The following is a 15213-nucleotide window of genomic DNA, read 5'->3' on the forward strand; positions in this document are numbered from 1 at the left end:
CAGACAAATACCAGAGAAAGGTGGCCTACATGTAGAAAGTCGCCTGAAGAAAAAAATTTTTTATTACAATGACAAAAATATCTACAAAGAAATTCACCATAAACACCCCCAAGATAATGGGGCAGCAAATGCATGGTGATGAGTAGAAGAAGCCATACCCTAAAAGCAAGTCAACGTCATATCCCATTTATGTCCTGTTCCAGAAAAGGCATCATTATAGGACAGAAAGTGATCGGTGATTGCCAGGTGCTGGGAGTGAGGTAGGGAGCAGACAACAAAGGGGCAGGAGGAAACTGGGGGGGAAACTCAGCTTCCCCAACTGTTCCGTGACTGACGGTGGTGACAGTTACGCAGTTGTATGTTTTGATGAAAACTCATAGAAACAAACCCTAACGGGGGGCCTGGCTGGCTCAGTGGGTGGAGTGAGCGACTCTTGATTTCAAAGTTATGAGTTCTAGTACCATGCTGGGGTAGGGATTGAAAAAAAAAAAATATATAAACTTTTTAAAAATTAATTTTTAAAAAGGAAATGAACACTAAAAGGAATAAATTAGACTTAGGTTTTTTTCAACACAAATTTTTTTTAATGTATTTAAATTTTTTTTTTTTAATTTTGGGGTACCTGGGTGGCTCAGTCAGCTAAGCGACTGCCTTAGAGACCCCAGTCAGGCTCCCTGCTTTGCAGGGAGTCTGCTGCTTCTTCCTCTCCCACTGCCCCTCCCCTCCCCACTGCTCATGCTCTCTCTCACTCTCAAATAAATAAATAAAATCTTTACAGATATTTGAGAGAGAGAGAGAAAGAGCACAAGCAGGGGGAGAGGAAGAAGCAGGCTCCCCACGGAGCAGGGAGCCCAATGTGGGGCTCAATCCCAGGACCCTGGGACCATGACCTGAGCCAAAGGCAGCTGCTTAACCGACTGAGCCACCCAAGGACCCCTAAAAATTTTTAAGAGTTTTGAGAGGAAAAAAGTGTTGATTTTTAAAATACACAAATTGCCTGCCCCTTTCAAGGGCAAAAGTACCTATTTCCAAATATGCACAAGGTCAAAACACTCAACCACTCAAGGACACTTTTTTAAAACAAAGTGACGGTGCGCCTGTGTGGCTCAGCCGTGGAGCATCTGCCTTTGGCTCGGGTCATGATCCCACGGTCCTGGGATAGAGCCTGGCATTGGGCTCCTTGCTCGGCAGGGAGCCTGCTTCTCCCTCGGCCTGCCGCTCCCCCTGCTTGCACTCTCTTTCTGTCAAAAAAATAAATAAAATATTTTTAAAAAGATAAAAAATAAAAATGAAGTGAAAGAGAGTGCCTGGGTAGCTCAGATGGCTAAGTACCCGCCTTGAGCTCAGGTCATGATCTCCAGGTCCTGGGATCGAGCCCCACGTGGGGCTTCCAGCTCAGCAGGGAGCCTGTCTCTGCCTCTCCTTCTGCCTCTCCCCACTACTCGTGCTCTCTGTATCTCTCATGGGAATAAATAAAACCTTTAAAAAATAAAGTGAAAGGTGGTGGACTGATCTGCGGAGCCCTGCCCGCTAGTTTCTAACTAGTGCAAGGACTCCATGTTCACATGGCAACAGGGATAAGCTTTTAGACACAGAACGAAGTGGAAACATGAGAATGAGCTCTGCAATGCAACCCCACTTGTATCAATTAAAGATACACACACGCAAACCAATGATACACATCTTAGAAGAAGCACACCTGAAAACATCATTTTAAAAAACCAACAAGAGGGGCGCCTGGGTGGCTCAGTGGGTTAAGCCGCTGCCTTTGGCTCAGGTCATGATCTCAGGGTCCTGGGATAGAGTCCCACATTGGGCTCCTTGCTTGGCAGGGAGCCTGCTTCTCTCTTTCTCTCTCTCTCTCTCTGCCTGCCTCTCCGTCTACTTGTGATCTCTGTCAAATAAATAAATAAAATCTTTAAAAAATATATATAAATACATAAAAAATTAAAAATGAACAAGAACAGAAGCGTATGGACTAAAGAACACACACTAAACACATCAGGATGTCGGCCACTGGGAAGACGGAGGAAGGCATGATAATATCAGGAAACCAAAGAAACCTAAGCCAAAAACCCACAAGACAGGGGTCACGTAGGGACCAGTGAGGACAGGGTGCCATGCACTGAGACGATGAATGGTGTCACCCTCTATCATAAAATCCAGCTAGAGAAACAACTCCATTGAGTCAAAGCGAAGAACTCCAGGAACCAGGTTATAAAATTAGACATATGAGAACACAGCCCAGGTGTCAAATTGGTTGCCTCTGCTTATTTTTGTATGCAAGCTCAGAACGGTTTTTACATTCTGAAAATGGTTGGGGGGAAGTCAAAAGAAGGATGTTCTGGGACACGTGCAATTACAGGACACTCAGACTTGAGCGTGCACAAAGCTTTATTGGCACACGGCCACACCCCATTCATTTACATCTCGCCCTGGGCTGCTTTCTCTCTACAGCAGATGGGCTGAGGAGTGGCAATGGAGAGAGATCGTGTGACCTAAAATCTTCCACTCTCTGGCCCTTTACAGAGAAAGCTGGCCAGCTCCTGCTGTAAGAGAATCGACTGTGATGCCTCCTGCACTCATTCCACAATCTCGGGGGGATTCGCTGCCGGGTGGTTCTTCCTAGGAAGAAGGGGGCTAGCAGGAGGCCCCAGGAAGAGAGCTCCCTCTCCAGCCCAGGGCTCAGGGGACCCCCAGCCCGCACAGTAACCAGGGCTCGACTACGCAACGCAGGCTCTAACAAGGGCAAAGCTGAGACTCTGTCTGTGCCCACGGGATTTCAGAACAAAAGGTCTTTATCCTTCCCACAAAAGCAGGATTACAAAGAACTGCATTAACAACCGTTTTCCTTAGCAAGCAAACTGAGGACCAATTTCTGGCCTCCGAAATTATCGGAAAAACAACCTAAATAATCATTAATAGGACCAATTAAATAAATGATCCTGCATTCATATGTCCATATGTACATACCGCCACTAGAGAAAACAAGATGGATTTATGTGAGCAGACGTGGAACTGGTTGAGAAAAGCACATTGAAAAACATTAATATCCCATTTTTGCTTAGAATATATTTTTAAAAATTAAAATAAAATAAATACTTTTTTATACATTTATAAGCAAAGTCTACTATACATTAAGCATGATCTGAAGAAAATTCACCAAAATGTTGTATATTTTATACAGTGGGGGTTTGGGATTCAGACTTTGACAAGTTATATTATTTCTTTTTTTTTTTTTAACCAATATGAGTTACTTTTATAATAAAAACTTTTTAAGATTTTTAGATGGAGGAAAAAGTTCCTCAGGGGGATGAGCCTGAAGTTTTCTCTCTTCTTTATTTTTTAAAAAAGATTTTATTTACTTATTTGACAGAGAGAGAGATCACAAGTAGGCAGAGAGGCAGGCAGAGAGAGAGGAGGAAACAGGCTCCCCACTAAGCAGAGAGACCGATGCGGGGCTCGATCCCAGGACCCCGAGATCATGACCCGAGCTGAAGGCAGAGGCCCCAACCCACCAAGCCACCCAGGCACCCCAATCTCTCTTCTTTATTTTTTTAAAATATTTTTAAGGATCTATTTATTTTAGAGTGAGAGTAAGAAAGAGAATGGGGGTGGGAGAGAGGGACAGTGGGAGAGAGAGAAGAATTTTGAGCAGACTCCTCGCTGAGCAAAGAGCCTGGCACAGGACTCCATCTCAGGACCCCATGATCATGACCTGAGCCAAAATCAAGAGCAAGTTGCTTTACTGACTAACCCACCCAGGCGCCTGGTGCTTGAGGTGTTTTAACTGGAAAAGGTGAGTATCATCTGTCACCAAAACCTCTTGAAAACATCTCCCACTTGGAACCTATAAATAAGACCGTGTTAGTGATTCCTAAAAATCAATCACATTTAAATGTAGGATATAAAACTATAAACAAATTTTAAAATAATATATATGCCTTTGTATCAGGTCTTAGAATAAAGACACTCGAAGGATAAAAGCCGAAGAAAAAGACACAAAGGAAAAGAGTAAACGGTTTTACAATTTAAAAAATGTTAAAGGGCTTATTATTAGAAATTTCTATCACTGCCTCTTATGTTCATGCTCCCTTTTAAGGGAAAAGGATTGCCTGTAGTCCCCGTTGCCTAGGCAGCTGCCATATTTCATATCCTGTGACCACTGCCTCCCACATCAGCTGGCTGGACCTAAGAAGGCAAGTAGGTCTCATCCTCTGATCCTCCACATGTGTCCTTAAACTAAGACTTCTTTACTCAACCTGGCTTACGTGGACTGCTTGCTACCAATAGCCAAATCAGCCAGACCAATACATTCTCTGCATTGAAACAACAACAACAACAACAACAACAACAACAAAAAACACAAACTACCAAGATAAGCTAGAAGAAAACAACAGAAAATTTAATATCTTTAATATATGAAGAGTTTTTATGAATCAATAAAAATGATTTAAATTCCAAAATCAAAAAGGGGACAAAGGGCATGTTAAATAACTTTAAAAGGAGAAATACGTATTACCACTAATTTAACGAAACATATTCTACCTGACTTGTAATCAAATAAATGCTAATTAAAAACTGGTTTGGGGAGAAATTAAAATACTAATATTAAAAATAAGAAAAGATACAAGTAAACACACACTGTCAGCCATTGCTGATGGGAATAGAAATCAGTACAACTCTTCTGAAGGGCAATTTGGCAATTTTTTTTTATAATAGTTAGTGACTACGATAGTAGCCAACGTCTTTTTTTTTTTAAGATTTTATTTATTTCTGTCAAAGACAGAAAAGAGACAAAGTCTCTTTGACAGACAGAGACCACAAGTAGGCAGAGAGGCAGGCAGAGAGAGAGGAAGGGAAGCAGGCTCCCCTCTGAGGAGAGAGCCTGATGCGGGACTTGATCCCAGGACCCTGAGATCCTGACCTGAGCTGAAGGCAGAGGATTAACCCACTGAGCCACTCAGGCATCCCAGTTTGGCAATTTCTATCACTAACCTTAAAAATATTCATACCCTTTGACTCAATTTCTATTTATAGACCAAATCTTAAGGAAATAATCTGAAATGCCCACAAAAGCTGTCCATCAGAAAGTGACATCCAATGGTGAAACATCAGATATGTAAAAATCCTATGTAAAAAAATTATTTAATTCTTGCCATATTTAGGGATGCCTGGGTGGCTCAGTCATTAAGCATCTGCTTTCGGCTCAGGTCATGGTCCCAGGGTCCTGGGATTGAGCCCCGCATCAGTTTCCCTGCTCAGCGGGAAGTCTGCTTCTCCCTCTCCCTGTCCCCCGGCTTGTGTTCCCTCTCTTGCCATCTCTCTGTCAAGTAAATAAAATCTTAAAAATCTTAAAATATATATATATTATAATTCTTGCCAAATTTATATACTAGGACACTCTATGTTTTAAAGTTCTATTTTAGAAAAATAATGACAATAAACGGCCATTACATAATGGTTAATGAAAAAGCTTTATACAAAACAGTATATTTTTTAAACTTTTTTTTAAAAAGAAAACACATAAAGAAAAGCTGTGGAAATACACTAAAATGTAAAGTGTTTATTGGCAGTCAGTGACATCTGGGGTATTTTTAATTCTTTTCTAGTTTTCCAAAATGCTTAAATACACATATATTCATTTTAGAAGCACACACACACACACCAAAAAAAAAAAAAAAAAAAAAAACCCTGACAAACATCAGAGTGTTCAGTTTGGGGTAAGCTATAGGATGACTACTATGTAATAAAATAAATACCCACCACAGAAAGACTAGAAAGATACACACCAACATCTTCACAGGGAATCCTTCTGGGTGCGGGGCTAGGGGCGGTTACTGGAATTATTGATCTTTCTGTATTTTCCAGCTCTGCTGCAATGAACATTGTTAAGTTCATAGCATGCTTCCTGACATTTTATTATGAAAAATTTTCAAACATAAAATTTCAAGTCTCAAGCGTTGAAAACCGAAAGCGCTGTTTGGTGAACATCTGTGTACCCAACCACCTACTTGCTACATTTGTATTACTGTAGTTGTGATATTCTAAATACGCCCACCTGCTCATTCCGGCTGTTGAGTATCTTTAAACTCTTCTTTTAAACTCAAATGATCGTTGTTTGCGAAAAGCAGAGGTTAAGCGCTGAGGGGATCCAGGACAATGACAAGGGCAATAACGCTGTGTGTGACTTGCTCTAACTCTGCTCTCGAACCCACCGGGTTCCTGACTCCGAGCCTGCAGCCTTTATCCCCAGCTGTGGTTCTCGGACTCGAGTCTACACACAATTTGCTGCAGAGGGGGATGCTGGCATGCTTCCAGGATCACCGTGCCCTTTTTTTTTTTTTTTTAAGATTTTATTTTTATTTATTTGACAGTCAGAGATCACAAGTAGGCAGAGAGGCAGGCAGAGAAAGAGAGAAAGGAGGAAGCAAGCTCCCCACTGAGCAGGAAGCCTGACACTGGGCTCGATCCCAGGACCCTGAGACCATGACCCGAGCTGAAGGCAGAGGCTTAACCCACTGAGCCACCCAGGCGCCCCTCACCGTGCCTTTTTAACAAATATTCTCCTCTGCCTTTGGGCAGCTGTAAGTGGCCAAGGATGCCCGCCTCTGCATGGGAAGGTCAAAAAAACCATTTATTTGCTCATTCACTCAACAGATGCTCACAGAGCTAGATGCCAGGCACCAACCTGGCATCTGCCCCGTGTCTAGGAACAAAGTAAAAATCCCGACCTCCATGAGCTTTTGTTCAGTACCAGGGAGAGAGACAGACATGTTTCCATTTCTTTTAAGCCTTAGTAAAGAAGTAAATCATCTAGAATATTAGAAGAGATACCAAATAAAAAAGAAAGCAAAGGTAGGGCAGTGTTAAAGGAGCTGGAGGGGACGGGGCGGCAACAGAGGCTGCGGTATGAAATGAGTGGTCCGGGAAGGCAGACAGAGCGCCATACAGATATCTGGAACATTCAGGCAGAAGGAGCCACCCGAGCAATGGCCCCAGGTGTTTGAGGAGCAGCCCAGAGGCCAGTGTGGCTGGAGTGGAGGGGACAAAGGAGGAGAGAGGTGTGGAAGTGGTGTGGATGGCTCAGACGAGGCGGGGCAGTAGGGATGACAAGTAAAGGGTTCTGGATTTCTATCAAGGTCAAACCTACAGGGTTTGCTGACAGAATGAGGTGGGGCATGAAGAAAAATGGGGTCAAGATCACCCCAAGGTGATCTGGCCAGAGCAAGTGGGAGGCAGGATGAGCAGGCTTGGGAGAAGTGGGTGCCCCCTGCTTGGGGTGCTGGGGTGAATCGCCCACCAGGTAGCCAAGTGGAGAAGCCAGGGAGGCAGCTGAAAACGGGCCTCTGGAGGTCAGGAGTGCGCTCTAGGGTGAGGGCCACTGGTGGCCTGCATGAGCGCGGCTCCTCTCAGAGTTGGAGGCCAAAGTCGGGCTGAACGGGCGTAAGGGAGGAGTGGGGAGGAGCTGCAGATGATGCTAGAAAAGGCGCCCCTGAGATTTTTGGTGAAGTCCTGAAGCCCGTGAGAGGGTCTGCATGTGGTATAGACGGAATTCCAACCCGAATCCCGCACTTACCCCCTCACATCCTCCTGCAATCCGAGAAGGTGGTGGGGAGGGAATGGCCTTAAGGGGGATGATGGAGACAGGCAAGTAGGGGTTGGGCAGCCTGAAGCAGAAGCACAGCTGTGAGGGGACTGCCAGCTGCCCGGCGGGGCATTTTTTTAAAGCTTCTGGGTGGTTCTACAGTGCAGCCCAGAGTGAGAACCAGAGGAGAGGGTATCTGAGGGGAGAGAGCTGTGACCCTGAACATCAGGCTGAGATGAGCAGACACACCTGATTTTGCACACGGGGAAACTGAGGCTGAAGGAGAGCAGGTCACTTACCCCGCCCCCCATCAGTCTGAAAGTGGCAAAGGGGTGGCTAAAGCCCCAGCCTCTTCCCTCACAGGAGAAAGGACACAGCTAAGCCCTCCAGCAGACGACTCAGTCCGCAGCCCCTGCAGAGTCATCCACATTCACCCCTGCAGAGTCACCCGCATTCACCTCTGCAGAGTCACCCACATTCACCCCTGCAGAGTCACCCGCATTCACCCCTGCGGCTCTGATCCAGTGTGAGACCCTCAGCTATGGGCCCTGGACGTCCCGCACAGCAACAGCACATGCAGAATTTTCAACCCAAGCAGTGAAACAAAACAAAACAAAAAAAATGTGCTTCTTGGCTCAGTCAGGGGAGTGTGTGACTCGGAGGTGGTGAGTTCAAGCCCCGTGTTGGGTGTGGAGCCTACTTAAAAAGTAAATAAATAAAATCGATACTTTTTTAAAAAGAATGTTTTTAAAACATTCATTTAATTTAATTAGTTAATTTAATGTTTTTAAAGAATGTGCTCCGATTCACACACATCCGGTCCCATTTAGTCTCATTGGTCAGAGCTTTGCGATTTTTTTTTTTAATGAAATATTTCAGATGTTCCCAAAAATACAGAAAGTAGGCTACTGAACATGACTCATGAGCATATCTAAATCCAGATGGATTTCGTTTTCAGAAAAAGCATACTGACTACAGCCTCAGGGCTCCAGAGTCAGACAGTCTGGGTTCAAATTTAGGCTCTGCTACTTCCTCACTGGACAGCCTTGGACAAGTTACCCAACTTCTCACAGCCTCAGTTTCCCCAGCTGTAAAGTGGGAAGAACTCACGGGGTTGTCCTGAGGATCAAACGAGGTAACACATACAAAACACTCAGCAAACACCACAAACACATAGGAAGACTTCGGTAAACGGCAGTTTTTGCTGCCACTGTCACTGGGTGTGTTTTCATTATGTTTGATTTGGAAAGTTCTCAGTTCCAGGACCAGCTGGAGATGCCGTGGAGGTTGTGAAACCCAGCCTGAGAGCAGGTTCTCCTTGTTCTCAAAACCACATGCTGTGGCAAGTGTGGAAATTCTGATCTCCCTTCAGATCCCCTTCATTCCTGATGCTCTGGGGAAACTCCTGGAAAATTACAAGAAAGACCGAAGTCCAGCGTGGGTGCTTAGAGGGGATTTTCCAGCAAAGTGCTGGTTCAAGGAGAAAAGGAAACCTGTGAGGGGCTGGGCATCAATACTGACTATCCAAGTCTGCGCTTTCAGAAGCAGAGCCCATGTCCACTCAAGATTCAGCCCCTCTCTGCTCTACTGCTGTGTGACCTTTAGGAATCACGGAGCCTCTCTGGGCTTCTCTGGTACAATGGAGCCATACAGACCCATCCAGCAGAATAACTGAGATCATGGGGCAAAAGCTGTAAAACCAAATACTTGGGAGAGGGTAGAGACCCTGTGCCCCTGGGTGGGTGGGTGCAGGAAGCATGTGAGGGAGGGAGGTCTGACCACCTACACTCTCCAGCCTCAGCCCTAGAGAGAGGGTAGAGGAGGGGCTGGGTTGATATATCACCTCTTCCCTTGCCAGCTGCTGAGAGAGGAACGTGGGGGGAGCTCTAGTAGGCACCAGGTCCAGCCCCTGTGAGGATCCTAGAAAAAGGAGGCAAAACTTCCAGGGCCTTCCAGGCTCTTGGCCTCCAGGCCTGAGGCCGGGGCTATGCATGAATCAGGACTACCTCCTAACTCCTCTGGAAACCACGATGGCCACCGCCGCTATCAGGCACTGCGTGCATACGAGTTATCTGGAATTCTTAACAGCCGCCCTATTTTATGGGTCAGGAAACAGCTCAGAGATGGGAAGTAACTTGCCCAAGTTCTCAGAGCTCCCCAAGAAGCAGTGGGAGGATTCCACTGTAGGTTTTCCTGAATCCAAGGGCCAAATTCTTTCCACTATACCAAGGAGTTTGCACGAAGGTACTGACTTCCAGTAAAAGCCACATGGTGAGCTTTGCCTCTATATCACGCTCATTCTAAGCAACTTTGGAACACAGAGAGGAGAGAAATGGTCAGCGCTGGCCCTGACCAGGAGGTATCACAGGCTGGACTAACAGACTCAGAGAAAAGGGGAATCCTCCTACACTACTGGTGGGAAGGAAAGCTGGTGCAGCCATTCTGGAAAACAGCATGGAGGTTCTTCAAAGTTCAAAATAGAGCTACCCTATGACCCAGCAATTACACTACTGGTTATTTACCCCAAAGATACAAAGGTAGTGATCCTAAGGGGCACGTGCACCCCAATGTTTATAGTACCAATGTCCACAATAGTCAAACTATGGAAACAGTCCAGATGTCCATCAGCAGATGAATGGATGAAGAAGATGTGTTTCATATATACAGTGGAATATTATGCAGCCATCAAAAAAAGAAATCTTGCCTGTGTGGCTCAGTGGGTTGGGCCGCTGCCTTCGGCTCAGGTCATGATCCCAGAGTCCTGGGATCGAGTCCCGCATGGGCTCCTTGCTCGGCAGGGAGCCTGCTTCTCTCTCCGCCTCTGCCTGCCTCTCTGCCTGCTTGTGTGCTCTCTCTCTCTCTCCTTCTCTCTGACAAATAAATAAATAAAATATTAAAAAAAAAAGAACAAAAAAGAAATCTTACCATTTTCAACAATGAGGATGGAACTAGAGGGTATTATCCTAAGCGAAATAAGTCAACCAGAGAAAAATAATTATCATATGATCTCACTGATATGTGGAATTCAAGAAACAAAACAGGATCGTGGGGAAGAGAGGGAAAAATAAAACAAGACGAAATCAGAGAGGGAGACAAACCATAAGAGACTCTTAATCATAGGAGACAAACTGAGGGTTGCTGGAGGGGGGGCGGGGAATGGACATAAAGGAGGGCACGTGTTGTAACGAACACTGAGTATTATAAGACTGATGAGTCTCATAAATCTACCTTAAAACCAATAATATGTTAATTAACTGAATTTAAATAAAAATAAAGGGCTCAGAGAAACACTGACTGAACAGGAGACAGGCAGTCTCTCCATCCCACGGAGGTCCGGACAGCTGCTCTAACAACAAATGACATTCGACAAGCCCAAGGAGGCAGGCAGCCGCACACTTAAAAGAGCAGGAAGGTGGGAGCTGTATTCCTTGGGTACAAATAGGGATAAGCTGTCCATAGAAATTTTTAAAACAATAAGAACAAAACTTAAGGTGGGGGGCACCTGGGTGGCTCAGTGGGTTAAGCCTCTCCCTTTGGCTCAGGTCATGATCTCAGGGTCCTGGGATCAAGTTCCACATTGGGCTCTCTGCTCAGTGCAGAGCCTGCTTCCCCCTCCCTCTTTCTCTGCCTGCCTCTCTGCCTACTTGTGATTTCTCTCTCTGTGTGTCAAATAAATAAAATCTTAAAAAAAAAAAAAAAAGAACACACTTTGGGGTGCCTGGACATCTCAGTCGGGTAAGTGGCTGACTTTAGCTCAGGTCATGATCTCAGGGTCCTGGGATCAGGCCTGACGAGGCTCCCTGCTCAGTTGGGAGTCAACTTGTCCCTCTCCCTCTGCCCCTCCCCCTGCTCATTATCTCTCTCTCCTTCTCTCTCAAATAAAAATATTTTAAAAATCTTTAAAAAAACAAACAAACAAACAATAGGGGCACCTGGGTGGCTCAGTGTGTTGCGCCTCTGCCTTCGGTTTGGGTCATGGTCTCAGGGTCCTGGGATCGAGACCTGCATCAGGCTCCCTGCTCGGTGGGGAGCCTGCTCCCTCCTCTCTCTTCCTGCCTCTCTGCCTACTTGTGATATATCTCTCAAATAAATAAATAAAATCTTTTTTAAAAAAACAACAATAGGGGCGCCTGGGTGGCTCAGTGGGTTAAGCCGCTGCCTTCGGCTCAGGTCATGATCTCGGGGTCCTGGGATCGAGTCCCGCATCGGGCTCTCTGCTCAGCAGGAAGCCTGCTTCCCTCTCTCTCTCTCTGCCTGCCTCTCCATCTACTTGTGATTTTTCTCTCTCTGTCAAATAAATAAATAAAATCTTTAAAAAAAAAAAAAAACAATAAAAACATACCAAAAGTTGGTCTGCTGTGTATCAGGTACCAATTTTAAAGAATATTAATGATAAAATACTAGTGACTTAATTTTAGTGATAAAATACTATTCACCCCTCCCCCAAAGCTATTTCCTTGAAGTTCTAATTGCTGCCGTTACTATTAAGATTTAATTACATCCATGAGCCTCAAATGAGCACATTTTTATTTCTTTTTCTTTAAAAAACTTCTTCTTCTACATGGAAGTTCGATCAGAGAACACTCAGTTGTTTAGTCTGCGGACACACAGACTTAGCTACTGTTCCAGCAGTAAGTTCCAAGTGGCTCAGTGGTTCGAGCTCACGCTGGGCACAGTTTGTGCGCCGACTCTCAAGGTCCTGCATTTTCCTGTGTTTCAACACAGAAGACAGAAGAGTTGGCTCTCCCAGTGCCAGAAGAAACTAAAAGAAAAGTGGATCCCTTTAACTGAGAACTAGACTCATTCTAAAACAATGGATTAAATAAATGTCAGTACCCACTATCACTCAACAGTTTCCTCTAATCTTTTGCAGAAGAAGGAAAATGGGAGAATTTTGCCAAATAAGATAAAAACATATGATGAATTTTCTGGTGATGATGTTTCAGTGAAAATATTTCATATGTGGAGATATTTAAAAGCCACTAGATTGATTTTTTTTTAAAGACATAGACAGTATTGAAATTTCTGGAATTTACTCCGAAATGTGATTTTTAAGAATCTCTGACAAACCTATCCTCACATTTAAGACTTTTCCTAGTTGTATATTTGTAATTTCATGTGAGAGGAGCTTTTGAAATTAAAATTGATAAAAAGTGCCCTTCAGTCAGCTACGAGCAAAGGCAGATGACAAAGCGAGCTCAGCTGAATATGGAACATGGACATGCAAAGATCAATCCTGACCAAGTCACAGACAACTTTCCAGAAATAAAAGTTCTAAAACAGAAACTGTCTTGTTGCTATTATTCATGACCATAACCAATCTACATGCAAGAGTAAGCTTTCTTTCAAAACTACATTCATGCAATTAAAAACTTCTTTAAAAGATTTTTTTTAAAGATTTTATTTATTTATTTGACAGAGAGATCACAAGCAGACGGAGAGGCAGGCAGAGAGGGAGATAGAGGGAAGCAGGCTCCCTGCTGAGCAGAGAGCCCGATGCGGGACTCGATCCCAGGACCCCAAGATCATGACCTGAGCCGAAGGCAGCGGCTTAACCCACTGAGCCACCCAGGCGCCCTAAAAGATTTTATTTTTAAGCAATGTCCACACCAAACATGAGACTCAAACCCACGACCTTGGGATCAAGAGTCACGGGCTCTCCTGACTGAGCCAGCCAGGTGCCCCAAATTAAAAACTCCTAAACTCCTAATCCATGACTTTTTCCTATTTTTCTCCCTAACATTTACCTTATTTTTCTTTTTCTTACTTTTTTTTTTTTTTAACTTTTGCACGGGCATGATTCCACATACAAACCTCCATAAATAAGAAAATTTTCACTGTTTCTTTCCTGGATACTCTTACTATCTGTTTCATGATTATTATTGAAAACAGTGTTGTCAGACCAAGGAGAGGGATGCTTAAAATGACCACTAGAGGCATCATCTATGCCAGGTCCACCCTGTTGCCAGTCCTGGCAGCATCTTTTTGTGGCCTGAAATAGTAATACCAGTGAATTACAGGGGAGCACTTACTCTGCGTGGGGAGCACTCTTCCCAGCACGCCCTGTGTATTAAGTCTTATACACTCTGGGGAACCGACTGGCTTTGAGACAAGAAGTGCTCGGAACAGCGGCCCCCCCCAGGCCTGTGCCCCGCCAAGGGAACACGACCCCAGATGGGTCTACATCCGAGGCCGGTGCCCTGAATCCCTCCATCGCAGGTTCTGGTAGGTCGAAGGGAAGCATTTGCTAAGCCCCTTTATGATTTCTGAACCAGATCAGGGGTAGAGAAAGGAAAAGTGAAAGCCGAGAAATTGCTGTCAGGGCTGATCATGGGGTGAGTCAGCCGAGACCCGAAAAGTCCAGAGAAAAGGTTAGACCCAGGCAGGGCCTGGAGCAGCAGGTGCAGCCCCAAACACCTGGCTCCAGGAGCCAGTCCAGATGTTCTGGTCTGACAGGCGGGGGAGGTGGGGGGAAATAGGACAGGGCCATCCGGGAGCAAGTCGTGCCTTGCTGCCTCCCTGCTCCCCGATGTCCTCCCTGCCCTGGCATTTGTTTCAAGAGGAGGACTGAGACCTCTGGACCAGGAGAAGGCTAACCCACATGGGACACCTGATGGCCCGCGGCTGCGGGAGGTGTGGTCCCACATGCTCCAGGACCCTCACTGGCAGTAACAACTCAGGCTCCAGGACAATGAGTCCCACTAAAACTCAGCCCTCCCGCAGTCCACAACGCACCACACTTACCATGGACGCGCGCATCTTTTTCCGTCCTGTGGACCCTCAATTCCAGGCTGGAGTTGGGTGTATCCGCTGTGTAAAGGCCTGAGGCAGGGGAAGCAGGAATTCATTATGTCATTAATCGGGAACTGCGTTCCCAGGACCCCAGGATACCGCGGATTCTGGCAGAGACCGTGCGCGGTTCTCCTCTGACCCTTCCCAAGGCCACCAGCTCACTCTTGGCGCTCCTCACTGGCCCCCTCCCTGTCCCTGAACTTGGCTGTGAACTTAGGAATCCCTTGAAGAGTCAGGGGAGGCTCACCAGACACCTGAGAGGCGGCGGCGCAGCCCGGGGAGGACGATCATTGTCGCCTACCCATGGTGGCGCTCGCGGCCCGGGGTGCCAGGGGGCGCGGCTGCTGGCAGGCTGCCCCCTCACTTGTTTACGCCCGCCTCCCCCACCTTCTCCGTCTCCCACGCAGCGGTCCGGGGGCTAGAGAGCCACCCCGAGCGCCTCATCCTTCCTTAAGTTCGGGGAAGGGCCGCTCCACCCACCTCTCGAACTTGGGAGGCAGCGCACCGCCAAGGGACCGGGATTAATGGCCGCAGAGGCTGCAGCCGGCGTAAGGTCACCCGGCTCCTCCCCGCGCGGCTGACTAATGAGAGCCTCGCGGAGCTCCCGGCCCCGCGGCAGGGACAGCCTGCTCCAGCCCCTGGGGCAGACCGGCCGGGATGCCTCCCACTCACCGCCACTCCCTACGCCCTCCTCCACCTAGAGGCGCCCCTGAACCCAGTTCCAGCGCCACCACCTCCTTGCGGATTCCACATACGCGCCTCGGGCCGCCCATCTTGTATTACACGCCACGCTGGACTGTCCTCCGTTGACTTATCTCCTCCATTCAAGTGGG

General features: G+C 46.3%; 1 protein-coding gene across 4 annotated transcripts in view; it reads right to left on the reverse strand.

Moving 5' to 3' along the window:
* LOC122913038 (phospholipase A and acyltransferase 3) overlaps nucleotides 1–14966 on the reverse strand; it is a 28104-nt gene extending 13138 nt beyond the window's left edge. The window contains exons 1-2 of one of the 4 annotated variants that reach the window (XM_044259523.1): nucleotides 14861–14966; nucleotides 14333–14410 (exon numbers count right to left, since the gene is read on the reverse strand). In XM_044259523.1, the coding sequence (XP_044115458.1) occupies nucleotides 14333–14347 (15 nt within the window). In that variant the 5' untranslated portion in view covers nucleotides 14348–14410; nucleotides 14861–14966. Of the gene's footprint in view, nucleotides 1–14332; nucleotides 14411–14627; nucleotides 14711–14767; nucleotides 14836–14860 lie in introns of those variants that run through there. The other 3 variants (XM_044259525.1, XM_044259524.1, XM_044259526.1) reach the window with 3 other exon arrangements.
* Between the last annotated feature and the right edge of the window lie 247 nt (nucleotides 14967–15213).

This window comes from Neovison vison, chromosome 7 (assembly GCF_020171115.1).
Source record: "Neovison vison isolate M4711 chromosome 7, ASM_NN_V1, whole genome shotgun sequence".
Classification (NCBI taxonomy): Eukaryota; Metazoa; Chordata; class Mammalia; order Carnivora; family Mustelidae; genus Neogale; species Neogale vison.